General features: G+C 42.7%; 1 protein-coding gene across 3 annotated transcripts in view; it reads right to left on the bottom strand.

Annotated features, from left to right (window-relative positions):
• Nucleotides 1-9,194: 9,194 nt before the first annotated feature.
• The window catches only part of LOC115193978 (regulator of microtubule dynamics protein 2), a 55,437-nt gene continuing 37,787 nt past the window's right edge, over nt 9,195-26,844 (bottom strand). For 2 of the 3 annotated variants that reach the window (XM_029753166.1, XM_029753167.1), the window contains exons 6-11: nt 14,138-14,213; nt 12,872-12,949; nt 11,884-11,982; nt 10,216-10,269; nt 10,000-10,080; nt 9,195-9,876 (exon numbers count right to left, since the gene is read on the bottom strand). In XM_029753166.1, the coding sequence (XP_029609026.1) occupies nt 9,820-9,876; nt 10,000-10,080; nt 10,216-10,269; nt 11,884-11,982; nt 12,872-12,949; nt 14,138-14,213 (445 nt within the window). In that variant the 3' untranslated portion in view covers nt 9,195-9,819. Of the gene's footprint in view, nt 9,877-9,999; nt 10,103-10,215; nt 10,270-11,883; nt 11,983-12,871; nt 12,950-14,137; nt 14,214-26,844 lie in introns of all 3 variants that reach the window. The other variant, XM_029753168.1, reaches the window with a different exon arrangement.

Raw genomic sequence — 26,844 nt, 5'->3', positions numbered from 1 at the left:
TGATTTGTAGCTAGTGTATTTATTATACTGATATGAGTTGGAGTAACAAGAGATTGCGTTTTGTTTTTATTTTAACACATGCCTCAGAATAGGAGGTATAACTAACCAGCTTTTGAGTAAGTAGGGGATCATTCGAACCAAAATAAAAAGTCATGTGGGCAGGTAGAAAACAAAGAGAATGCTGATTCTGCAGTGTTTAGGAATACACAAAGGTTATATAAAAAGTCACTCAACACTTCCATATCTCAAACTCACTATGGATGAGATTTTCTATTTTTAAATGACCGGTTCAATTGTTTCCGAAAATAGAATAACCTTTAATTGTGTATTTTCTGAAATGACAGAATTATTATTAGAAATACACTTTGTCTGGTTGTTTGATACAGTAGATTTCATTACTTTCTTATTTCAGCGAACAAATGTATTGTACTGTATTATGGGCACATAGCCATGTCATGTTGCAACAAATGGGAAGTGTTTAGGAGAGCCCTTTCCCTGCCGTACGTTTTATCTCGCTCACCCAGAACATCCTGTATTTCATCAGCGAGATGCTTGCAGCCAGACAGCCAGCTTGGAGTGCGTGACAAATTCAGATAAAGCCAGATGATTACTGATACGCTACTCCCTTAATGCTCACCCAACAGAAAAGGAAGAAAGTCAAAGAAAAAGATTTGCCTCAGATCTCAGTGTGAAGGAAAAGCATAGATAGACAAGACTCGGAAATTCGGCACATGTAAAATAATTGCGGGGTTGTGAGGGTTTGATTTTTGGAAAGGCTTTTTCAAAAACAAACAAACCATATTCCAACGTGAAGGCAGAACTACGTGTCCAGGGTTCAAAGCTCTCATCAGTCCTCATCCTGCACACATGACCCTATGGATGGTCGTGGACATGTTGAATGCACCTTCAACATCATATTTGGCATGTAAATCTTGGTGGGGCAAAAAACAAAAGTGGGATGCATGCCTGCAAAGCCACTAAACAACACAACACTAAACAATACATTAATTGAACTATAACGGTGACAAACGGTGCCCACAAACTGTTAGAGCCTACATAAAGCTGTCCCAACAGCAGCGTCCCAACAGCAGAGTCCCAACATCTTACCACTGCTAAACCTGGCTTTCAGCAGAGCCTTGTCTGGCAGCAAAACAGTTAATTCAGCCTCATTTAGTGCCATAAAAAAAACATAGCTGATATGGCTGACTTGCTTAAATAAGGGGACGACAAGCGGATGAGGCAATCGGTGATTTCGATTAACACATGAACGAGCAAGCGACGACGGACTTAGTCAATATAACTATTTGTACAGCACTTTTGAAATGTACTGTACATCGACAGAATTCAGAACATGGGCCATTCTTAACACGGAACCCAAACCGGCTCTGCGCGTGCGCCATCGTGCGCCATCATGCGCCATCGTGGGTACATTTATTTTGTCCCCCTACACCAAACGTGATCACGACACGCAGGTTGAAATATCAAAACAAACTCTGAACCAATTACATTAATTTGGGAACAGGTCGAAAAGCATTAAACATTTATGGCAATTTAGCTAGTTAGCTTGCACTTACTAGCTAATTTGTCCTATTAGCTAGCTTGCTGTTGCTAGCTAATTTGTCCAGGGATATAAACATTGAGTTGTTATTTTACCTGAAATGCACAAGGTCCTCTACTCCGACAATTAATCTACACATAAAACGGTCAACCGAATCGTTTCTAGTCATCTCTCCTCCTTCCAAGCTTTTTCATCTTTGAATTTATATGGTGATTGGCATCTAAACTTTCATAGTATTACTACACCGTCCGGCAACACAGTTCGTCTTTCAATCACCCACGTGGGTATAACCAATGAGGAGATGGCACGTGGGTACCTGCTTCTATAAACCCATGAGGAGACGGGAGAGGCAGGACATGCAGCGCGATCTGCATCAGAAATAGAAAGGAGTTCTATTTTAGCCCTTGGCAACGCAGACGCTTGTTGACGCGAGCAGTGTGGGTGCAATTATTGAATAACATAGATTTCTAAATTTATTTTGCAACGCTCGCTCACGACGCAAACGGTGTGGTCAGCCTATTACAGTGTACTCCATGTACCAGTCAGAACCGTAGGATAAATAAATGGGGCATTTAAAACATGATGAAAGCTCTTACAATATTCAATGATTAAATTTCTCTAAAACAGGTTATAGGCTATTTGTGCATCATCAAGTTAGAACAGTAGGCAAGTTAAGAGGTGAAAATAGAGCAAATTATTAGGGTGAGGCCCATTGGACGCCGTTTGGGTCTTTGCCTGTCAAAAAATATACATGTCATATAACACTATTTGACATGTTAAATAAGCTTTTAATTTGACATGTCAAATAACACAATTCTATTATAGAATGTTGTGTGTGCTGAATTTGCACGTGCAAGCCAAGCACCACAACTACTAACGTTATGTGTTTACAATACCACGTCGGTGGAAATAGACCAAATTATTAGGGTGAGGCACATGGGCTACTAACAGCTTATTACACAACATACACTTAGTATTACTTTCTTAGCTACATTATACATTTATCCCGTGCATATTACATCATTTATGCAGCAGCATACAAGACATTTTTGGACTCACCTTGTGAAGGTGGCGCAGCGGTCCTTTGTGGGCAAATTTAGTCATAAAACTTTGTCATCAAAGTCTGGCATTCTCTGGATTTATGGTGGGAACTCGTAAAAAAAAAACACAGCCACTCCATTGAATAGCAGGCTAACATTAGTGTTTTATTTGCAGGCTTGCAGTTGGCCACTGATTCCCTCCAAACAACTCATTGTTGAATTTGCGATTTCCAACTTGTTGTGTAATGTTTATGTGCAATGGCAGATGAGCACCGATACATTTAATCTATAATTTCTCTTCATTATTTCTCTTCATATGGCAAGGATTAAAAAGGATGTGCCAGCATATTGTCGACTTAATGACAACTGATGGTGACTGCTAGCTAAGACTTTGAAAGTAAGATGTTGACATAATCAGTCAAATCAAAGCTATTGTAGATATAACGTGATTTGATGTCATTCTATCTGTGGCCAATGACCTTGAGCCTTTTTGGGTGGGCACTTCTAATATAACTTTATGGCAGGATCCAAAGGGCTAAAGTTTTTGAGCTCTAACCTTAGAATTGGGGATGATGTACTGTCCCATGAGTGACAGAAAACCGAGCCAATCATGACAGAAAACTGAGCCAATCAAGCGCAACGCTCTGTATTTTCTGCTGGCTAGCCCCACCACAGAAAAAACTGAGCTAGTGCTCAAAACAGTGCTCAAAACAGGTGGGACTCAGCCCCAGCTGCTCTGAATGATGGGTCGCCATTGTCCCCAACAATGTCAGCTTCAGGGTTATTACTGGATCACAATACAGCCCCTGCTAACCCCTCTTGGGTTACAGGAAGGCAGACAACACTCTACTATTACATTATTACCCACACAAGCCAGGAGAGAGTAATGAGTGTTGACCTGGCAAATGAAAGAAGAAGCTTTACACCTCTGAAAATCCAGGCCACTTCCTGAAATGATCACAAACATCTGAGAGGAGGGTGGGAGTCATACAAATCAAGAGAGCACGTGGGTTGGGTGTGTGAGGGATAGGGCACATATAAAACAAAGTTCTACAACATGATAAGTCCTCTTCTCCACTGCCCACCTCCAGAACAGCAGAACAGCGACTGACCATCTTAAGACTAATACTTACTTAAAGTGCTTTCATAAAGTATTCACACCCATTGACTTTTTCCACGTTTTGTTGTGTACAGCCTGAAATTAAAATGGATTAATCTGAGATTGTGTGTCACTGACCTACACACAATAACCTACATCAAAGTGGAATTATGTTTTTCAACATTTGTACAAATTAATTCAAAATGAAAAGCTGAAATGTCTTCAGTCAATAAGTATTCAACCCCTTTGTTATATGGCAAGCCTAAATAAGTTCAGGAGTAAACATTTGCTTAACAATTTACATAATAAGTTGCATGGACTCACTCTGTGTGCAATAATAGTGTTTAACATGATTTTTGAATGACTACCTCATCTCTGTACCCCACACATACAAATTATCTGTAAGGTCCCTCAGTCAAGCAGTGAATTTCAAACACAGATTCAACCACAAAGACCAGGGAGGTTTTCCAATGCCTTGCAAAGAAGGGTACCTATTGGTAGATTGGTAAAAATAAAAAAAGCTGACATTGAATATCCCTTTGAGCATGGTGAGATTATTAATTACACTTTGGATGGTGTATCAATACAGCAGGTCACTACAAAGATACAGGTGTCTTTCTTAACTCAGTTGCCTGAGAGAAAGGAAACAGCTCAAGGATTTCACCATGAGGCCAATGGTGACTTAAAACAGTTAGAGTTTAATGGTTGTGACAGAAAAAAACTGAGGATGGACCAGCAACATTGTGTAATGGTTGCGTGCTGGTGGCAGGGAAGTCAGGCGCAGGAGAACGAACTTGGTATAAACGGAGTCGTTTAATAAGTGCTCACAAAACTCCAAAAACCAAAATATACAAAATAATAAAAGTGGGTACAAAACCCATCGCACACCAGAACATAACTTGCACATAACATACAATCAAACAATCACCGACAAGGACATGAGGGGAAACAGAGGGTTAAACACCCAACATGTAATTGATGGGATTGGAACCAGGTGTGAAGGAAGACAAGACAAAACCAATGGAAAATGCGATGGCTAGAAGGTCGGGGACGTCGACCGCCGAACACTGCCCGAACAAGGAGAGGGACCGACTTTGGCGGAAGTCGTGACACATTGTAGTTACTCCACATTACCAACGTAAATGACAGAGTGAAAAGAAGGAAGCCTGTACAGAATAAAACAATTCCAAAACATCCATCCGGTTTGCAATAAGGCACTAAAGTAAAACTGCCAAAAATGTGGCAAAGAAATTAACTTTATGTCCTGAATGCAATGTAATGTTTGGGGCAAATCCAACACAACAGATCACTAAGTACCACTCTACATATTTTCAAGCACGGTGGTGTCTGCATCATAGTATGGGTATGCTTGTCATCGGCAAGTACTAGGGACTTTTTTTTTGCCCAAAAATAAATGGAATAGAGCTAAGCATAGGCAAAATCCTAGTTCAGTCTGCTTTCCACAGACACTGGGAGACAAATTCACCTTTCAGCATTATAAATGTCATCCATTTTGAATTGGCTGTAACACAACTAAATATGGAATAAATCAAAGGGTATGAATACTTTCTGAAGGCACTCACTGTATTTGTTATTTTATTAGGATGAATAATTTCATAAGGATGGATGTATATGGGTGGGGATCTCTTGGAGCACTTGTCACACCCTGATCTGTTTCACCTGTCCTTGTGCTTGTCTCCACCCCCCTCCAGGTGTTGCCCATCTTCCCCATTATCCCCTGTGTATTTATACCTGTGTTTTCTGTCTGCCTGTGCAAGTTCATCTTGTTTGCCAAGTCAACCAGTGGTTTTCTCCTAGCTCCTGGTCCCCCCCCTCCTGGTGCCTGACCATTCTGCCTGTACTTGACCTCAAGCCCTACCTACTGCCCTGTGCCGTTTTGGACTCTGACCTGGCTTTGAACTCTTGCCTGTCCCCGACCTGCCTTTTGCCTATCCCTTGGACTATAATAAATATCAGAGTTCAAACCATCTGCCTCCCGTGTCTGCATCTGGGTCTCGCCTTGTGTCGTTATAGCACTGGGGGGGATTTTTGTACGTTTTGAAAATGATAGACTGTTTGTGATTTGAACACGTCACCCAAAAAATGATAATAATAAAAAGTTACTCACAAAAAAGAAAAAGAACTGGCGGCGTGACTTTCAGATAGTTCTTTTTTGCCATCCGAGAGAGTAAATGTTATTCCGGTTCTTCTGTTCGATTACATTGTTAACAGTTTTGTAACTTTAATGAAGCTTACAAAAATGTAAGAGTTCCTAGAAAGCTTACGCAAATCCCACTGTTGGGAAAGTTACCACTTTGTAACAATATGTAAACAATTATGTAATTAATAATACATTACAATATGTAATGTGTAAAAACGTTTTCATTACATTTTTTATTTGCAGGGTACCAATTTAATATGATGAACAATAATGACATTTACTGTCACGGGTGGCAAAAAATAGCTATCTAAAAGCCACACCTACTGAAAATAACCTATGGATTACATTAAAAAAGACCTAACTGCTGGGTGAACTCAGCATAAAAGTGAATATAAACCAATTGACGGTTAAATTAACCCATGTTTGGGTAAGCCCGACAACCCAATATGTTGGGTTATTCATGCAACACTGGCTGGATCAAAATTACCCAACGTGTGTTCTGTCCAATATTTATCCAGCGCTGGGTTAACAAATAACCCAAATTGTGTTGATTTTAACCCAGAATTTTTTTGTGTATGTGGTGAGGAATATGACCTAATCCTTGATAGCATGACTGATGACAGTTTGGTTTTGTGACTCACAACGTGACAATTTCCCATTAGCCAAAAAGACTGACAGCCGTGTCTGTGATGGTGAATCATAAACTCATGACAGTTCCTCAAAGTAGGATATAGTTGACCAACCTCCCAGACGGTCAATGTGCACATTAGCAGAAGTTCTCCAGTAAACCTTACTTTCAAGATGATTAACTACCGCAAACATTTCTAGTTAGGACTTTATGAGAAAGGAAAGAAGATCATTTCCCAATTATGTAACTTGTAGCTACCCTATGTTGTTCAGATGAGATGTTAAGCCTTAATGATTTTCCCGAGCCACTGGTATATTTGTTTACAGTACGTTAGGGAGAGTTGGTGATTGTGGTATGCAGCAGGGTTGTGGTTAAGACATTTTACATTTTAGTCATTCAGCAGACGCTCTTATCCAGAGCGACTTACAGTAGTGAATGCATACATTCAATTTCATGCATTTTTTTTTGTACTGGCCCCCCGTGGGAATCGAACCCACAACCCTGGCGTTGCACACACCATGCTGGCGTTGCAAACACCATGCTCTACCAACTGAGCCACAGGGAAGGCTTAAGACATTAACATTAACTTTTTAGTCCACTTTGGAAGAGGCATTTGGTAAGAAGTTGCAACAGGATTAGCTCCACTGACATGGAATACTGTAGTTCATTGCTGTGTTGAGGCAAGTTCCATTAATTTGGTACAAATGATAAGGCTAAACCAACTTTCCAAGGATTTATTTTGAGTTATTTTAATACTGAACAAACACCTGTGTTCCGTTAGGAGGTAATTGAATGAGTCTATGCCATAACAATAACGTGAAACATGACCAGACTGGAGGGAAGTTGGACTGAATTTGATCCAGTGACAAATTTAAATTGGCTCTGGAACAAACTACACAGTCTGGACAAAAAGGGGAATGGAAGGGGGGCTTACAAATAAAACACCACACTTTACCTTTGGTAATCAAGCAAGAACTTGCTTTCATACCTTGCTATTCCATTACATTTGGACCGAGACCAGGGTAAATATTTGGATGGTAATAGAATGAAAATGTCCCCATTAGATTTTTATCAAGTGTTGCGTACAAAAATAGTTGTCTCCCCATCTCCCCTCTCTCTCTCTCACACACACACACACACACACACACGCGATTCCACATATTTATTGAAAAATGGCAGACTCAAATAACATTGATCAGTAGTGTCTATAGAATAGTAATTTCCAGAGCCATGCATTTTAATTTCTAAATACATGGCTCGCGTAGTCTATATAATATTTGATGTACTGTATTTAATTTACAAGACATTATAAACTGGGTGGTTAGAGCCCTGAATGCTGATTGGCTGACAGCTGTGGTATATCAGACCATATACCACGGGTATGACAAAACATGTCTTTTTACTGCTCAAATTATTTTGGTAACCAGTTTATAATAGCAATAAGGCACCTCAGGGTTTGTGGTACATGGCCAATATACCACAGCTAAAGGGCTGTATCCAGGAACTCTGCGTTGCGTTGTGTGTAAGAACAGTCCTTAGCCGTGGTATATTGGCCATATACCACACCCTCTCGGGCCTTATTGCTTAAAATTTACTTCACTGGGCACAGACATCAATTCAACATCTTTTGCAAGTTGGTTCAACGTAATTTCATTGAAATGACGTGGAAACAACATTGATTCAACCAGTGTGTGCCCAGTGGGTACAATGTGTACAACACTAGATAAAACAAAATCATACATTCATATTACTGGAACATAGACAAATCTGAGGCAAAATAAATTATAGCATTCCTGTATTTCACCTCTCAGATAAAGTATGCACCAGTTAATGGTTTCCAGAAGACTTGATAGGAAAGAAAACTTGACTCCTAGGGAAAATCTCAATTTCATACTCCTCGCGTCCTTTTTCCTCGCCTCATTTTCAAAACCCATTGAGAAGGAGAAGAGGAGAGAGGACGCGATGAGTAAAAATTAAACTAAAATTGAGATTTCCCTAGGAGTCAAGTTTTCTTTCCTATCAAGTCCTTCATCTTATCCGATGGAACCATCATCTCAGTCTATGTACAAACAGTGACAGGAACACAAAACCTGCCAACCAGCAGAGCTACACTAGTGGTCCACTCAGTGCAGGTCAAAGAATACAAAAAAAATGTCCAAGTCCGCATCTGAAATGGCACCATATTCCCTATTTAGTGCACTACATCTGACCAGAGCCCCTATTCTATATTTAGTGGACTATGGCCCTGGTCAAATGTAGTGTACTTTATAGGAAATAGGGTACCATATAGTTATAGTGCCTTCAGAAAGTAGTTAAACCCCTTGAATATTTCCACTTTGTCACATTCTAGCCTGAATTTAACATTTATTTAGAGATTGAGTCACTGGCTTATTAAGTATATTTTTTAATATTTATTTTTATTTTTTACAAATTAATTAAAAATGAAAAGCTGACATTTTTTGAGTCAATAACTATTCAACCCTTTCGTTATGCCAAGGCTAAATAAGTTCAGGAGTAAAAATGTGCTTAACAAGTCACTGTGGTCAATAATAGTGTTTAACATGATGTTTTGAATGACTTCCTCATCTCTGTACCACACACATACAATTATCTACAAGGTCCCTCAGTCGAATAGTGAATTTCAACCACAAAGACCAGTGACATTTTCCAATGCACTTATTGGTAGATGGGTAAAAACAGAAATCAAATTTTTTTTTAAAGCAGTTCTTAGGCTAGGCTATTTCAGTGTAATAAAAAAACAAATCAAGAATCATTATTGATACATATGCAGTTTACAGGTGACCATATTCATTTCTGAAACTAATAGGGTGAGTATAATTATTAAAATATTTTCTAGCTACAGTATTGCCTGGTCCTCCACACTTGTCTGCAGATTGCTTCAAGGTGAGATGGTAGATAATATATATCCCATTGAACACCATTGATTGACTTACATCAAAGATAGGAACAGCCATTGAAATTGGATTCTGGGTGTGTAACTGCTTGCTGATAGGTCACAACTGTCCCTTTTACCACAATCTCTTTAGCAAACAGACGTCAAAGAATTGTGATATCTGCATCAAGATGTGTCTGTGATGAACTTGTTCTCCAGAACACTGTTCCCTAGCATGCACAGCAGATCCAGTCAATTCCAATCCCAGAGAGTATTAGCAAAAGTCAGGTATTTCAAAAATGTTGAAGCCCCCATTGAAGGTACTGTCCCATCAGTAATCAAAGAAGACATGGACTTGGATTCCATTCATAGTGTGGCTTCCAGTGAAGAGGATCCTGGGTTTCTCCCTAGCGAAAGGACGTAACCATTTCAAAATGTCCTCAATAAACACCTAGCGCAGGGAGAAGGTAGTCAAGCTCCTTCTGTGCCTCCTCATCCTTGGAGAGAGAGAGAAATAAAGAGACAATCAATATCTTTTTGAACCACAACAATGACAAACGTGAGAAAACTAAGACTTTAGAGCACAAGAATAAGCCAGTGACAATACAGTCAGTACCCACCTCTTTGGAAACGGTTTCCATTGAGGCAGCAGCATCCCACATCTTCCTGGCCTGACCTTTCTGCCCCAGGTCTCTGTAACACTGACCAATCAAAAACACATTCCTCCTCCTCATCATTATCACCATCGGTGCACATACAGAGTCCTTTGATTATTGGATATACTGTAGATGAATCTAAGATGCAAACATTACAACAACATGGGCAGTCCGACTTACCTTGGCTAAAAACACATAGTTTAATTTGGAGTACTTGGGACGGATCTCCTCCACCTGTGAAAGAATGAAAATATTATAAAACACGAGAACACTGCACTTGCTGATAATCAACTCTTTCTGGAGTTCAGCTTCCTGAGGCTGGGACAAAATGGCTTCTCCTTGTCCAGAATCTCTGTATTCTGATTAAGAGTCATACTCTTGTGAAAAGGTAGCCCTGCATTGTAAGCACAAATCTCCCCATCAAGCCTTGAGAATGTCCGAGTTAAGTGTTACTATAAGGCCAGAGGAGGCTGGTGGGAAGAGCTATAGGAGGATTAGGCTCATTGTAATGGCTGGAATGGAATAAATGGAAGTGAGTCAAACGTGGTTTCCATATGTTTGATACCGTTCCACTGATTCCATTCCAGCCTCCTATAGCACAATAACATGTCTGTATTCTTCCATTGGACCGGCACCAAAAACACAACCGCTGACAAAAACACTGCCTCACAGTTTACGTTCTAATGGCATCAGATCAGTCCCGGACAGGTACGGGGTTGGTATGGGATTTGGGCAAATAACTGCAATTGAAACATAGAACCTGCTCAGCACACACAATTACAGAAAGGACTAACCATAGAATTATTCTGCCTCTAGCCGTAGAGACAATTCTATTTCACTTGACTCGACCTTAAATTCGGACCCTATATAGCCTGAGCATTAATAGTACAGTGAGAAGAATACTAGGGCAACACCTGGGCACTAGGTAGTGTGTAGTCACTGTTCGTGTACTTGGTTATAGTGGTACAAGTTGTATAACAGCAGGATGTGATTGTTGAAGCTAAACAGCCTCTACCAGAGTCCTTGCGGCCAGAAGAAACAAGTTACAACAGAGACCACTTAAATTCAATTGATGGGTGAGATACACAAGACGTGAGGAAGAGACATGAAGCAAGAGAATCTTGGCCAGGAACAATTTCACATCTCTCTATATAAACATGTGAAATGTGGGAACACATATTAAGCCTCTAAATACTTGGGGTTTGGGTCTTTCAATCTGGGTGCAGAAGTGACCTCTGGGCAAATCCCGACTCAACACAAAACCAATAGGCTGCTGCGCGCTACATGTTTCAATGGGTTGGAGAGAGAGCATGAAAGAGAGCAGAGGATCTAACAGCAAGTGCGCAGAACACAGGGAAGAGTTCTCCGAGTTTAAATGTACAGTGATCAGGAAAGCTGAGTTAAAGAGAGAGAACTTGGGGTGGCAGGTAGCCTTGGTGGTTAGAGCGTCGGCCTAGTTAACCGAAAGGTTGCTAGATCGAATCCCCCGAGCTGACAAGGTAAAAATCAGTCGTTCTGCCCCTGAACAAGGCAGTTAACCCACTGCTCCTAGGCCGTCATTGTAAATAAGAATTTGTTCTTAACTGACTTGCCTAGTTAAATAAAATAAAATAAACTTTTAAAAAAAGTTGACAGGACCGTATGATTCTAACAGGCTAAAGTATACAGTGCAGAACTATGAAAGTAACAGAAACAGTGTAGCTGTCCATATTCAAATCTAGCAGTTGGGCAAATGAGAAATGTACTGGTAAATTACATTTGCAGTATTTGCAAGGCCTGACATGCTTTACTCCACTAACACGTACTGCCAAACACCACAATCTATGGTAGCAAGGAGAATCCCAACACCTTGAGGAAGTTCTTCAGCGCATCTTGGACCGTGGCACTTGGAGGCTCTCCAAACAATGTAGCAGCAATTTTCCTCTCGATCCAGGACAGCTGAGCCACCTGAACAGAACCAATGTATAGAGCCCTTTCAGAACATGGTAAATCAGATAAACATTTAAAACACGGTGTGAACATGACTCTCACACTACAGTGTGTAAACATTGCAAGTAGCATTTAAACAAGGGGGGGGGGGGGGGGTCATGGGAGTAAACGATCTGAAAATGACTTTTTTACATTTTTTCACTATGGAAAGGCACTTCCAAAATACTAACCAATGTTGCTAAAGCCCCGTCACTCAGGATGCGGAGACAATATAATCTGCGATGGAAGCAGTTTCTAATCCTAACACAAACCAACCCATCACGATAAACAGTCACACACACACACACACACACACACACACACACACACACACACACACACACACACACACACACACACACACACACACCTTTTCCATAAAACTTGATTACAGGAATAAGATAATGGGCCTAATGTGACGGACTTGCTGGGTCAAACGCACGCACTTGTTCCTTCCCCGCCCCATTCATCTTAGAAATGTGCGACCGTAGGTGTAGCACTGCCTTGCCGTCACCGTGGGCCCCTTTCAAAGAGGGGCCGCTGCCTGAACGTAAGCAGTGGATCAATGTTTAACGTGAACACGGAGCAGAACGCCCTTTAAATTCACTCTCACAAAACATCAGGAGGTGTGACTTTTTCTCCCTTCTTCTGAGAAATAGCCACTCATTTTTGACTGCAGCTAGCTACACATGGGAGGGTGTTTGTGTGTGTGTCAATGAGTGTATCTGTGTGGGTTGACCACCACCATTGTTCCATAGGCTAATGACTCCTTCTCAAAGCTCACTTTTCAGGGAGTGTATTCCTCACTGTATGGTTGACTTGGGTTAGTGTGTGTGTGTGTGTGTGTGTGTGTGTATATGTCACATACAGCATAGCACCAGCGGCCCAGCAGGTAGTAAGACATAGGATCCTGTGGTTTCAGCTCGATGGCCTTATCCAGATGATCCTGAACACAGAAGAGGACAGACAGCATTAAGTGTTGATTCATGACACCACACATTTTCCTCTGACCTGATCTGTCCTGCTCCACATACACAGCTACCCACAACTATGCCACAAAAATCTCTCACACACGCACATGCATCACAAGCTCCTATTTGTCATGCAACCCTCTCCCTTTTCCCTCCCACTGTTCTTTTCCACTCAATCGCAAAATCATCTCTCTCTCTCTACATAAATGCTGCGTGCGGTTGCCCCAGTCTCAGCCGTTATGCAACCCATAGATCTGGGTGTTTTATTTATTTAACCCTTAATTTAGCAGGTTCTCATTAACAGCAACAACCTGGGGAATAGTTACAGGGGAGAGAAAACAGCCGATTTTAAGTTGGGGATGATTAGGTGGCCATGATGGTATGAGGGTCAGATTGGAAATTTAGCCAGGACACCAGGGTTAACACCCCTACTCTTACTATAAGTGCCATGGGATCTTCAGTGACCAGATAGTCAGGACACCCGTTTAACGTCTCATCCGAAAGACAGCACCCGTCACATGGCAATGTCCCCAATCACTGTCTTGGGGCACTGGGATATTTTTTTAGACCAGATGAAAGAGTGCCTCCTCCGAAAGAGTGCCACTTCCAGCAGCATCTGGTCTCCCATCCATGGGCCAAACCTGCTTAGCTTCAGAGGAAAGCCAGCAGTGGGATGTAGGGTGGTATGCTGCTGGACAGTGAGGGGAGTGATCTGAATAGAGCCAACAGTCAATAAGGTTAACGCCTGTACAGCAGTCAGTGTATATAAGCACTGACAATAACCGTATGTATGGGAACATTTTTTTACATTTCATTTGAGGGATACCTGACCTAAATAAGACCGAGGGTGATTCTTCAGTTGTCAACTTGTAGTTGTATGACAGGGGAGGACCCTCGACATAGCTGGGAATCAACACGGACTGAGCGAGACCACAGGGGAAGTTCTGGGAAAGCACACGCCCCGACCTCACCTCAGTTACCCTCTCTTATTACTGCTAAATTCCCCCATTCCATCTGTGTGCCTGCCACCACCTCAGGTGCTGCTATTGTAAGGTAAGGTCTGACATGCTTCAAGTACACACAAAACAAACACTTGAATCAGTGACTACATAAAAGATATGGCTTTATGTGTAGACGGTCTGTCCAAAAAAAAATTCACTTACTTTGAAGATGTAGCCATTCTTTATCCTGTTCTGCACACTCTCGTACTCTGTCATGATTCCACACATTATGGCGTACCTAGAGAAACAGAGACATAGAATTGAGAAAATTGCTCGACAATGCTGCTTTGGCAATATGAATGTGTCATTTTGTCATGCCAATAAAGCCTTTTGAAAGTGTGAGACAGATACAGTGCCCTCAGAAAGTATTCATACCCCTTGACTTATTCCATATTTAGTTACAACTGAATTCAAAATGGATTCAATATATTTTTTTCTCTCACCCATCTACACACAATACCCCATAATGACAAAGTGAAAACACGCTTCTAGAAATTGTTGCTCATTTATTGAAAATGAAGTACAGAAATAATCGCATTTACATAACTATTCACACCCCTAATTCAATACTTTGTAGAAGAAGCACCTTTGGCAGCGATTACAGCTGTGGGTCTTTCTGGGTAAGTCTGTAAGAGCTTTCCACACCTGGATTGTGCAACATTTGCCTCTTTTTTTTCTCCCTGAAATTGCTTCAAGCTCTGTCAAATTGTTTGTTGATCATTGCTAGACAACCATTTTCATATAACTTGCCATAGATTTTCAAGCAGATTTAAGTTATAACTGTAACTCAGCCACTCAGGAACATTCACGGTCTACTTGGTAAGCAGCTCCAATGTAGATTTGGCCTTGTGTTTAAGGTTACTGTCCTGCTGAAAGGTGAATTAAACTCAGTGTCTGGTGGAAATCAGACTGAACCAGGTTTTCCTCAAAGATTTTGTCTGTGTTTAGCTCCATTACGTAAAACATTTTTCCTGAAAAACTCCACAGTCCTTATTAATGATTACAAGCATACCCATAACATGATGCAGCCACCACTACGCTTGAAAATATCGAGAGTGCTACTCATGAATGTGTTGTATTGGATTTGCTACAAACATAACACTTTGTATTCTAGACAAAAAGTGAATTGCTAAGCCACATTTTTGGCAGTTTTACTTTAGTGCCTTGTTCCAAACAGGATGCATGTTTTGGAATATTTGTATTCTGTACAGACTTCCGTCTTTTCACTCTGTCATTTAGGTAAGTCTTGTGGAGTAACTACAATGTTGTTGATCCATCTTCAGTTTTCTCTGTTTTAAAAAGTCACCATTGGCCTCATGGTGAAATCATTGAGAAGTTTCCTTCCTCCGGCAACTGAGTTAGGAAGGACGCCTGTATCTTTTGTAGTGACTGGGTGCACTGACACACCATCCAAAGTGTAACGAATAACTTCGCCATGCTCAAAGGGATATTCAGTGTCTGGTTTTTAAATCATTTAAAAATGTTAAACACTATTATTGCACACAGAGTGAGTCCATGCAACTTGTTATGTGACTTGTTAAGCACATTTTTACTCCTGAACTAATTTAGGCTTGCCATAACAAAGAGAGAAATTTGGGGGTGCTTATATTTGTCCTGTTACACACAAGTGTGCAATTGAAATGCGTTTCTTTGCATCTCTCAACTTGACCCCACTCCCTACACGTGTCTCAGGGCACGGCCAGGGTCGCCATTTTACAGCACTCATGTAGCAATTAGGGCTAAGTGCGTTGCTCAAATCAAAAATACCTAAAAATAATAATTAAAGAGCAGCAGTAAAATAACAATATTGAGGCTATATACAGGGGATACAGGTACAGAGTCAATGTGCGGTGACACCGGTTAGTCGAGGTAATTTGCACATGTAGGTAGAGTTTTTAAAGTGACTATGCATAGATAATAACAGAGTAGCAGCAGCGTAAGAGGGGGGCGGGGGCAATGCAAATAGTCTGGGTAGTCATTTGATTAGATGTTCAGTAGTCTTATGCCTTGGGGGCAGAAGCTGTTTAGAAGCCTCTTGGACCTAGACCTGGCGCTCCGGTACCGCTTGCTGTGCGGTAGCAGAGAGAACAGTCTATGACTAGGGTGGCTGGAGTCTTTGACAATTTTTAGGGCCTTCCTTTGACACTGCCTGGTATAAAGGTCCTGGGTGGCAGGACTTGGCCCCAGCTTGGCCCCAGTGACATAATGGGCCGTACGCACTACCCTCTGTAGTACCTTGATGTCGGAGCCCGAGCAGTTGCCATACCAGGCAGAGATATAACCCGTCAGGATGCTCTCGATGGTGCAGCTGTAGAACCTTGAGGATCTGAGGACCCATGCCAAATCTTTTTAGTTTCCTGAATAGGTTTTGACGTGCCCTCTTCATGACTTTCTTGGTGTGCTTGGACCATGTTAGTTTGTTGGTGATGTGGACACCAAGGAACTTGAAGCTCTCAACCTGCACCACTACAGCCCCGTTGATGAGAATGGGGGCGTGCTCGGTCCTCCTTTTCCTGTAGTCCACAATCATCTCCTTTGTCTTGATCACGTTGAGGGAGAGGTTGATGTCCTTGCACCACACGATCAGGTCTCTGACCTCCTCCCTATAGGCTGTCTCGTCATTGATCAGGCCTACCGCTGTTGTATCATCGGCAAACTTAAATTATGGGGTTGGGAGTCGTGCCTGGCCATGCAGTCATGAGTGAACAGGGAGTACGGGAGGGGACTGAGCACGCACCCGAGGAGCCCCCGTGTTGAGGATCAGTGTGGCGGATGTGTTGTTACGTACCCTTACCACCTGGGGGCGGCCCGTCAGGAAGTACAGGATCCAATTGCAGAGGGAGGTGTTTAGTCCCAGGGTCCTTAGCTTAGAGGGCACTATGGTGTTGAACGCTGAGCTGTAGTCAATGAATAGCATTCTAACATAGGTGTTCCTTTTGTCCAGGTGTGAAAGGGCAGTGTGGAGTGCAATAGAGATTGCATCATCTGTTGATCTGTTGGGGCAGTATACAAATTGAAGTGGGTCTTGGGTTTCTGGGATAATGGTGTTGATGTGAGCCATGACCAGCATGGGTCGGAAGTATTTAGGCAGGTTACCTTAGTGTTCTTGTGCACAGGGACCATGGTGGTCTGCTTGAAACATGTTGATATTACAGACTCAGACAGGGAGAGATTGAAAATGTCAGTGAAGACACTTGCCAGTTGGTCATCGCATGCTCGGAGTACACGTCCTGGTAATCCGTCTTGCCCTTCGGCCTTGTGAATGTCGACCTGTTTGAAGGTCTTACTCACATCTTCTGCGGAGAGCGTGATCACACAGTTGTCCGGAACAGCTGATGCTCTCATGCATGTTTCAGTGTTACTTGCCTCGAAGCGAGCATAGAAGTTATTTAGCTTGTCTGGTAGTCTCGTGTCACTGGGCAGCTCTCAGCCATGCTTCCCTTTGTAATCTGTAATAGTTTGCAAGCCCTGCCACATCCGACGAGCGTCGGAGCTGGTGTATTACGATTCAATCTTAGTCCTGTATTGATGCTTTGCCCGTTTAATGGTTCGTCAGAGAGCATAGCGGGATTTCTTATAAGCTTCCAGGTTAGAGTCCCACTCCTTTAAAGCGGCAGCTCTACCCTTTAGCTCAGTGCGGATGTTGCCTGTAATCCATGGCTTCTGGTTGGGGTATGTACGCACAGTCACTGTGGGGACGACGTCATCAATGCACTTATTGATGAAGCCAGTGACTGATGTGGTGTACTCCTCAATGCCATCGGAAGAATCCAAGAACATATCCAGTCTGTGCTAGCAAAACAGTCCTGTAGCATCTGCTTCATCTGACCACTTTTTTATTGACCGAGTCACTGGTGCTTCCTGCTTTAAATTTTGCTTGTATGCAGGAATCAAGAGGATAGAATTATGGTCAGATTTTTCAAATGGAGGGCGAGGGAGAGCTTTGTACGCGTCTCTGTGTGTTGAGTAAAGGTGGTCTAGAGTTTTTTCCCCTTCTGGTTGCACATTTTGCACAACAGGAAATTAGGTTAAAACGGATTTAAGTTTCCCTGCATTAAAGTCACCGGCCACTAGGAGCGCCACTTTTGGATGAGCGTTTTCCTGTTTGCTTACGGCCATATACAGTTCATTGACTGCCAGCATCGGTTTGTGGTGGTAAATAGACAGCTACAAAGAATATATATGAAAACTCTCTAGGTAGATAGTGTGGTCTACAGCTTATCAAGAGATATTCTCCCTCAGGCGAGCAAAACCTTGAGACTTCCTTAGATATCGTGCACCAGCTGTTGTTTACAAATATACATAGACTGTACCCCTTGTCTTACCAGAGGCTGCTGTTCTATCCTGCCGATACAGTGTATAACCCCCAAGCTGTATGTTATTCATTTCGTCATTCAGCCACGACTCAGTGAAACATAATATATTACAGTTTTTAATGTCCGGTAGGTAGGATATACATGCTTGTAGTTCGTCCACTTTATTATCCAGAGATTTTACATTGGCCAATAGTACCGATGGCAAAGGCAGATTAGCCACTCGTCGCCGGATCCTCACAAGGCACCCCAACCTCCGTCTCTTTCTCCTGCGAATGACGGGGATGAGGGCCTGTTCTGGTGTCTGGAGTAAATCCCTCTCATCCGACAAGGGCACAGCAAAAGATTTCTTCCCCCACCTTGTCGGCTCTGGTATTCGAACCAGCAACCTTTCAGTTACTGGCCCAACACTCTAAATTCAAGGCTACCTTCCGCCCCTGACCACACCAACCAGGAGGGGCTGGAAGCCAACAAATCAAATTGTACACATTTAGCAATGTTTTTACGGGTGTAGCGAAACCTCCCAGACAAGCTCCTCATTAAACAACTTGAGAAGGAGAGATAAGATCAGCTGATTTCCCTCTTTTCCGTTGTTCTCTATCCCAATTAAAGCTCCAATCTGCACTTTGGGAAGCTGTTCAATGGTCATTTCAATTCTAGAATGGTTTCCAGTGTATAGCTCCAAAATATGGTCAAAACAATCTCTTGGATTTCATGGATTGTTCGTCCAAAACAAGTGAAGTGTTGTGTTTAGTTGTTGTTCGAATCCCAGAATGCAGCTTTAATATACAAGGGACACTGGGAACAAGGAAGGGGCTAAATAAAACAGTGGAAGATGATGTGTTTTATCCCCAGCCTGTAGCTGTGGGTTCTGAGAAAAATGTGTTGTGCCAACCGCTAATGTTCAAATTCTGTTGCCTGATTAGCAGGAAAGTATTAGGATTGTGTGTATGCTCTGTGTACCGGTTTTCATATGCTCCATGTGATTCGTACATTCATATGTGCTTTAAAATGTATACCACCTATACAGTGGATGTTGCAAAATAAGACAGCGAGAAATCAAGTGCCACCCACACCACACTCACAAAAGCATCTTTATCTATTATCTGCCAAAGCATTGGTGGGCGAATTGTATATAACTGTAACAAAACGGTACTTGTTTATTTTCTTATGGCAGCGCGAGGTGCGGCTACACCACCGCTGGTTGGCGAGCGATGAGATAGCGGAGATGCTATCTGCAGCTTTTAGCCGACTGGCTTCCAATGAAAACATTCTGCTGTGTGATGATATGTTTTAGCAAGTCCTACACCACTGACCGACTAGCTACCTGTTAATGAATAAATACGGACGGTGGATGGATGATAAATGGTTTGTTTGTCCCCTATCTGACCTAAGTAGATCTTAGGCATATGTATACACTGAGTATACCAAACATTAGGAACACCTCTCGTTTGCCCCAATTCGTCAGGGCATGGACTCCACACTCTACACCGCCCATGTTGACTGCAATGCTTCCACAGTTGTGTCAAGTTGGCTGGATGTTCTTTGGGTGCTGGATCATTCTTGATACACACAGGAAACTGTTGAGCGTGGAAAACCCCAGCAGCGTTGCAGTTCTTGTCACAAACCGGTGTGCCTGGCACCTACTACCATTACCCAATTCAAAAGGCACTTAAATCTTGCCACACATACACAATGCATGTCTCAATTGTCTCAAGGATTAAAAACCCTTCTTTAACCGTTCTCCTCCCCTTCATCACCGCTGATTGAAGTAGATTTAACAAGTGACATCAATAACGGATCACAGATTTCACCTGGTCAGTCTGTCACGGCCAGAGCAGGTGTTCTTGATGTTTTGTAGACTCAGTGTATGTATTGATGTGTGGGTAAATGTCAGTAATGTGGGTAACTGTTAGGACTTTTATCTGGTTTTATTCTTATTTTAAATTTGTGCAGTTCTGTCCTTGAGCCCTTCTTGTCTATTGGTGTCGTGCATAATTTCATGTTTTATGTATTGTGTGGACCCCAGGAAGAGTAGCTGCTGCTTCTGCAACAGCTAATGGGGATCCGAAATAAAATACTAAATACTGTTCCGACTTCCAACATCATGTGAGTCGTCCGAGGACAAGGAGTTATTACAGTGCAACTGAAAGTGAATGAACAGTGACCACAGCTAGACTAAGAGAGACCAAACAATGCCTTGATGATTCCAGCTGTAGTGGCCCTTCATATTCTTATTAGAGCGGGTAATATGGACCTAACCTACTGACTATTAAGGTTAGGGGAGGTAAAGTAGTCTGCCAGATGGCCTAAAAGGTCCCAACAGTTAGTATCTAAGGAGCCACGAGGGTAACACCTTTCAGAGCCAACATGCCCCAAAACCCTATAACCCATGCATAACACATTTATAACCACAAGTTGTTGTAGTGACAGTGACTAACAAGCCTGTAAAGAAGCAGTGTCTAACCGCCTAGAATAAACTGTACAAATTATAGTTTTAGTCGAGGAACATTAGCGATTGTCAGGAGTGCAAACAATGTAGGGAAAAACAACAACTCTTCAATTTGTTTTTATGTAGTCCTATTCAATATAATATGATTAACAGCTATAAATCTAAAGTGAAGTCAAGGGAGTGGAGTGGAGTTGAGAAACACAGAGCAGCATAACAGAGGTGTGTACTAATCACAGTTCATATGGAACATCTCACAGGTGAGGGCTGTGAAGGAGCAGGATGGATTTCTCAATATTAACCGCAGGACATTTTTCCTGTCTCTCAGTGGTTAGGCCAAGTTAAGTATTATTACTCAGCATGTAACTCTGCTCTGGCATAGCCAACTAAACTCAACTCCATGATTTACGATGGAGTAGCGACTAGCGTGGGCGGACTGGAGCTCTGACGTCACATGAAATGAAGTTAGGAAAAACTACTGATTTCTCCTCCCGAGTGGTGCAGCGGCCTAAGGCACTGCATCGCAGTGCTAGAGGCGTCACTACAGATCCCGGGTTCAATCCTGGGCTGTGTCGCAGCCGGCCGCAACCGGGAGACCCATGAGGCTGCGCACAATTGGCCCAGCGTCTTCCGGGTTAGGGGAGGGTTTGGCCGGCTGTCCTTGTCCTTGTCCCATCGTGCTCTAGCGACTCCTGTGGCGGGCACGCTGACACGGCGGTTGACAGTTGGACGGTGGTTGCCACCGCTGCTATAAAAAAAAAACTAGGGAAAGACTGTTATGCCAACAAAAGTGAAGGTCCGATCTCTATATACCCCTACCAATGCTTCATCAAGACACTTTACAGTGAGTCTTTCTGGATAAGACTGTCCGATAAAGGTTTCTAGGATGTAGGTTAGAAAGTGTCAAAGAAGGGTATTTGCACCTGCCATTTGAGTTTTATTATTATTTTTTTTACGAGTCTGGCAGAAGCTCTACCTTAAGCCAATTTCTCAAGTAGAAATATAAGCCAATGCTTACATTTGCGATGTGTGAAGCAGCACCTTGACTCCAGAGGCAGAGATTGGGGGAGGAGAAACAGAGTGGATGCGAGGGTGAGAAGTGGTGTGCCTGGCCCCAGGGGACTGCCTCATGTTGTTTGTTTTTTTTTCTCCCCCTGCTGAAACAATATCTCCCATAACTTTTTACAGAAAGGAAGCGAGGGAGGGAGAGATCAAGAGAGGTGGAGGGCGTCACAGGAAACAGAGAAAAGCACTGTCCTCTGCCAGGATATTGCGCAAGGTTATTACAATCCACTTCTTCCTTGAAATCCCCCACTCCACTGGCCAAAGACAAAGGGGGGGGGGGCACGTGTCAACTGCTTGGCGGAAGCAGCAGATTAATTTCAGCCATCAGATCCAAACATAGAGAACTCATTGAAAGAGAGAGGACCAGCAGGCAGACAGCACCACAGGCTAAACCTAAACAGCACAGGGGCGGAGGAACTCTGAATCCTGGGCAACCTGTGTGTGGGAGTAGATGAGCTAATGTTCTTAGAAAAGAGCAATGGAACAAGTGGATAGTGTTTTTGTAATTTTTTGGGGACACACCATGACAGTCGTTTTATAGTGTGAGGAAATGTAAATCCTATTTAACAAGCATAAACCAACACCTGCCAAGGGGAAAGTTTGAGAAGTCTGAGGAACGACAATACGTTCTCACGGAAATGGTAAGTAGAATAAACAGTGTTAACCCAGATTTATAAACTATCTTGCAACACCGGAATTGTTTGGCCCTTAGTGCCTCTCCCCCACACTTACGCACGCACTGCAACCTTAAACTGGGAGCTTTATCTAATTTCCCATCTGTCCATTAAACCGGGGCACGTACCCAAACTGCTTTAAGTTTCTTACAAACTCCATTAGTGGACATAGGATTAAGCATAAAGCTGTTGTTTCTTAATTAACTAAACAAACACGGAAATGTCTCCCTCTTTTACTTGACAACAGTGAGCTGTGGTATGTGTGAATGAGCTAATGCTAATTATTTCCTAACGAGCAAGGCAAACAGGACTGTTGGCTCACAGAGCAGGCACAAGGCACCCTGTGACACTTTTCCATGGGAAAATACACACAGCAATTTAAAGAGGCCAATAACATTCACCGAAGATAGGTTTGGTTCACAAATTACAATTTCACTGGTAAATCCTAGAAAATGCACACACTGGGGAAAAGATTAGCCTTTGTAAAACAATGCGTTTGCAAGTACACATAACATACTGCAAGTTACAGTCCTCGCCATATGTATTTGTACAGTGACACTAACATTTTTATTTTGTATCTGCTCAAGCATTTTTGATTTGAGATCGACCGATTAACAAGGGAATAATAAAGTATTTTCATACATATCTTCTTTAGACATAAAAGCACTTTATGTATTGTGGTAAACCGTGGGTTGTTTGGTTTGAGCGCACAGAGATGGACACAGAGACAGGGAGGCTCTAGTCAGGAAAAACACCTTTACTGGGCAACATAAAATAAACGTAACAAAATAAAGTCTCCCTCCTGGTCCGACTCGGGCCCAGCGGAGACCTCTCGCGGCTGGGCATGGGTTGCACAGGCGACAGTGCGCGGAGGGCATGTACTCCTCCCGGCCAGGGCAGCTCCACGCAAGCTTAACGGCCACGGCTGGTTCCGTCTGGGCCCCATTCAGCCCCTCATCTCTCTCGGGGCCCTTTCAGCAGGTCCTGGGTGTTCTGGGGGGTTTCCACCGCAGTCAGCAAATCCTCCAAGCTTTGGGGGTCCTGCATGCTTGTAGGAGAGGGCCCGAACGTACCGATCCAGGACAACCTTATCGATTATTGGGAGGGACAGTACGTCAGTCAGTAGACAGCCCTTGGGTAAGGTGACTCAGGATCTGGCGTTTGAGTCCCTCATAATTCTCTGTCTGGTCAGCGTTCAAGTCGAAGTAGGCCTTCGCAGAGAGGTAGGGTGCCAAAAGGCTGTCCCACTTGGGCTTGGGCCACCCTTCATGCTGCGCTGTCCTTTCGAAGGTGCACAAATACGTCTCCACGTCATCTTCCTCCGTTAACTTGACCAGGAATGGAGTCGGGCTAGACTCCTGGGCCGTACCACCTTTCAGCTGGGCTACGTCCGCTACTAATAGGAGGTTTTGTTTTGGTTGACACGCTCCCCTAATTGGTGCCGTCAGCATCGGGGTGCCCAGCTCAGGTACTCCCAGCAGAGGGAGCCAATGTCGCGGCACGTACCTCCCCTCTATCACCAACCTCCGGGGGTAGACCTCCCGGGATACCGCAGTATCTACTCCCCTTGTTTGACGAAATCATAAGTATTTGGACAAATTAGTGTATTAAAGTAATCAAAATGTGAGTATATGGTCTCATATGCCATGCAGTCACTGACTACATCACGCTTGCAACTCTACAAACTCGGTAGGTTCATTTGCCGTTTGTTTAGGGGTCTTGACAAAACTGGTGAGGACCGTATAGCAGGTTTGATCGGTTCCTTATGCTATCTGTGAGGGAGATGAATAACTAGCAATATTCAGGTCAACAAAATATGATTAACATGTATAGCACACACCATTTATATTGGTGGCAATTTGTATATTTCAGCAATGCATTATGGGAAATAACTTCACAGTTTCAGGAGAATCAGAGGGCTTAATCTAGTACAATCTACTATAGCTGTAATCCATTCGCTGGTCTATGATGAGCAGTCAAGTCCAGACAGGCCCCAGTGTTTCAGATGAGGAATACAGCATTGGGGCCTCCACAAACACAAACAGGACCAATGCGGTTACTTTATACTCCAGAGAACTAATTAAAAGCAAGGGGATTTTTCTCTAAATCACCAACCAAGGTGGTACACTTTTTAATCAAAACCAGGTGGGGGTTTACGTCTACTTTAGCTTTTCAGGAAGTGATGTGCCACAGAGGTGATATAAGGAGAGGTGATTAAATTTACAAAACTAATTGTGGAGTGTTCAATATAAACATCAAAAACTTCTTGAGGAGGACTCTCTTTGAGAAGAAGGTAGATGACATGGGAGACACTATAAGGCTTATTAACATGAACCAATACAACTATCACCAAAACAACAAGTATAACCACACAACATTAAATCACGCGGGTGCTATTTAGCCAATGCCTTCAGAAACTGCTCATACCTCTTGACTTATTCCACATTACAGCCTGAATTCAAAATGGATTTAATATATTTTTCTCCTCACCCATCTACACACAATACCCCATTATGACAAAATGAAAACATGTTTTTAGAAATGTTTGCAAATATATATACAAAAGTATGTGGGCACCCCTTAATTAGTGGTTTCAGGTATTTCTGCCACACCTGTTCCTGACAGGTGCTTAAAATCGAGCACACAGCCATGCAATCTCCGTAGACAAACATTGGCAGTAGAATGGTTTTTACTGAAGAGCTCAGTGACTTTCAACATAGGACCATCATAGGATGCCACCTTTCCAACAAGTCAGTTCATCAAATTTATGCCCTGCTAGAGCTGCCCCGGTCAAAGTGCTGTTATTGTGAAGTGGAAACGTCTAGATGCAACAATGGTTCAGCCGCAAAGTGGTAGGCCACACAAGCTCACAGAACGGGACCGGCAAGTGCTGAAGCACGTTAAAATCGTCTGTCCTCGGTTGCAATACCGAGTTCTAAACTGCCTCTGGAAGCAACGTCAGCACAATAACACTTCATCAGGAGCTTCATGAAATGGGTTTCCATGGCCAAGCAGCCGCACACAAGCCTAAGATCACCATGCGTTATGCCAAGCGTCAGGTTGGAGTGGTGTAAAGCTCGCCCCCATTGGACTGGAAATGCAGCCTCTGGAGCGATGAATCACACTTTACCATCTGGCAGTCCTACGGACACATCTGGGTTTGGCGGTAGCCAGGAGAAGGCATCCTGCCCCAATGCATAGTGCCAACTGTAATGTTTGGTGGAGGAGGAATAATGGTCTGGGGCTGTTTTCCATGGTTTGGGTTAGGCTCCTTAGTTCCAGTGAAGGGAAATCTTAATCTTAATTCTAGACGATTCTGTGCTTCCAACTTTGTGGCAACAGTTTGGGGAAGGCCCTTTCCTGTTTCAGCATCACAATGCCCCCGTGCACTAAGCGAGGTCAATACAGAAATGGTTTGTCGAGATTGATGTGGAAGAACTTGACTGGCTTGCACAGAGCCCTGACCTCAACCCTATCAAACACCGTTGGGATGAATTGGAACGCCGACTGCGAAACAGGCCTAATTGCCCAACATCAGTGCCCGACTTCACTAATACTCATGGCTGAATGGAAGCAAGTCCACACAGCAATGTTCCAACATCTAGTGGAAAGCCTTCCCAGAAGAGTGGAGACTGTTACAGCAGCAAAGGGGGGGACCAACTCTATATTAATGAACATGATTGTGGAATGAGATGTTCGACGAGCAAGTATTTACATACACTACATGACCAAAAGTATCACATTTACATAAGTATTCACAACTTTGATTCAAATTTTTTAGAATTGCCTTTGGCAGTGATTACAGCTGTGATTCTTTCTGGGTAAGTCTAAGAGCTTTGCACATACAGTTGAAGTCGGAAGTTTACATACACTTAGGTTGGAGTCATTAAAACTCGTTTTTCAACCACTCCAAATTTCTTGTTAACAGACTAGTTTTGACAAGTCGGTTAGGACATCTACTTTGTGCATGACAAGTACATTATCCAAAAATTCTTTACAGACAGATTATTTCACTTACAATTCACTGTATCACAATTCCAGTGGGCCAGAAGTTTACATACATTAAGTTGACTGTGCCTTTAAACAACTTGGAAAATTCCAGAAAATGATGTCATGGCTTTAGAAGCTTCTGATAGGCTAATTGACATAATTTGAATCAATTGGAGGTGTACCTGTGGATGTATTTCAAGGCCTACCTTCAAACTCAGTGCCTCTTTGCTTGACATCATGGGAAAATTAAAAGAAAATCAGCCAAGACCTCAGAAAAAAATTGTAGACCTCCACAAGTCTGGTTCATCCTTTGGAGCAATTTCCAAATGCCAGAAGGTACCACGTTCATCTGTACAAACAATAGTACGCAAGTACAAA

Source organism: Salmo trutta, chromosome 5 (genome assembly GCF_901001165.1).
Source record: "Salmo trutta chromosome 5, fSalTru1.1, whole genome shotgun sequence".
NCBI classification, from domain to species: Eukaryota; Metazoa; Chordata; class Actinopteri; order Salmoniformes; family Salmonidae; genus Salmo; species Salmo trutta.
This window is presented reverse-complemented; position numbering and strand designations above follow the sequence as displayed.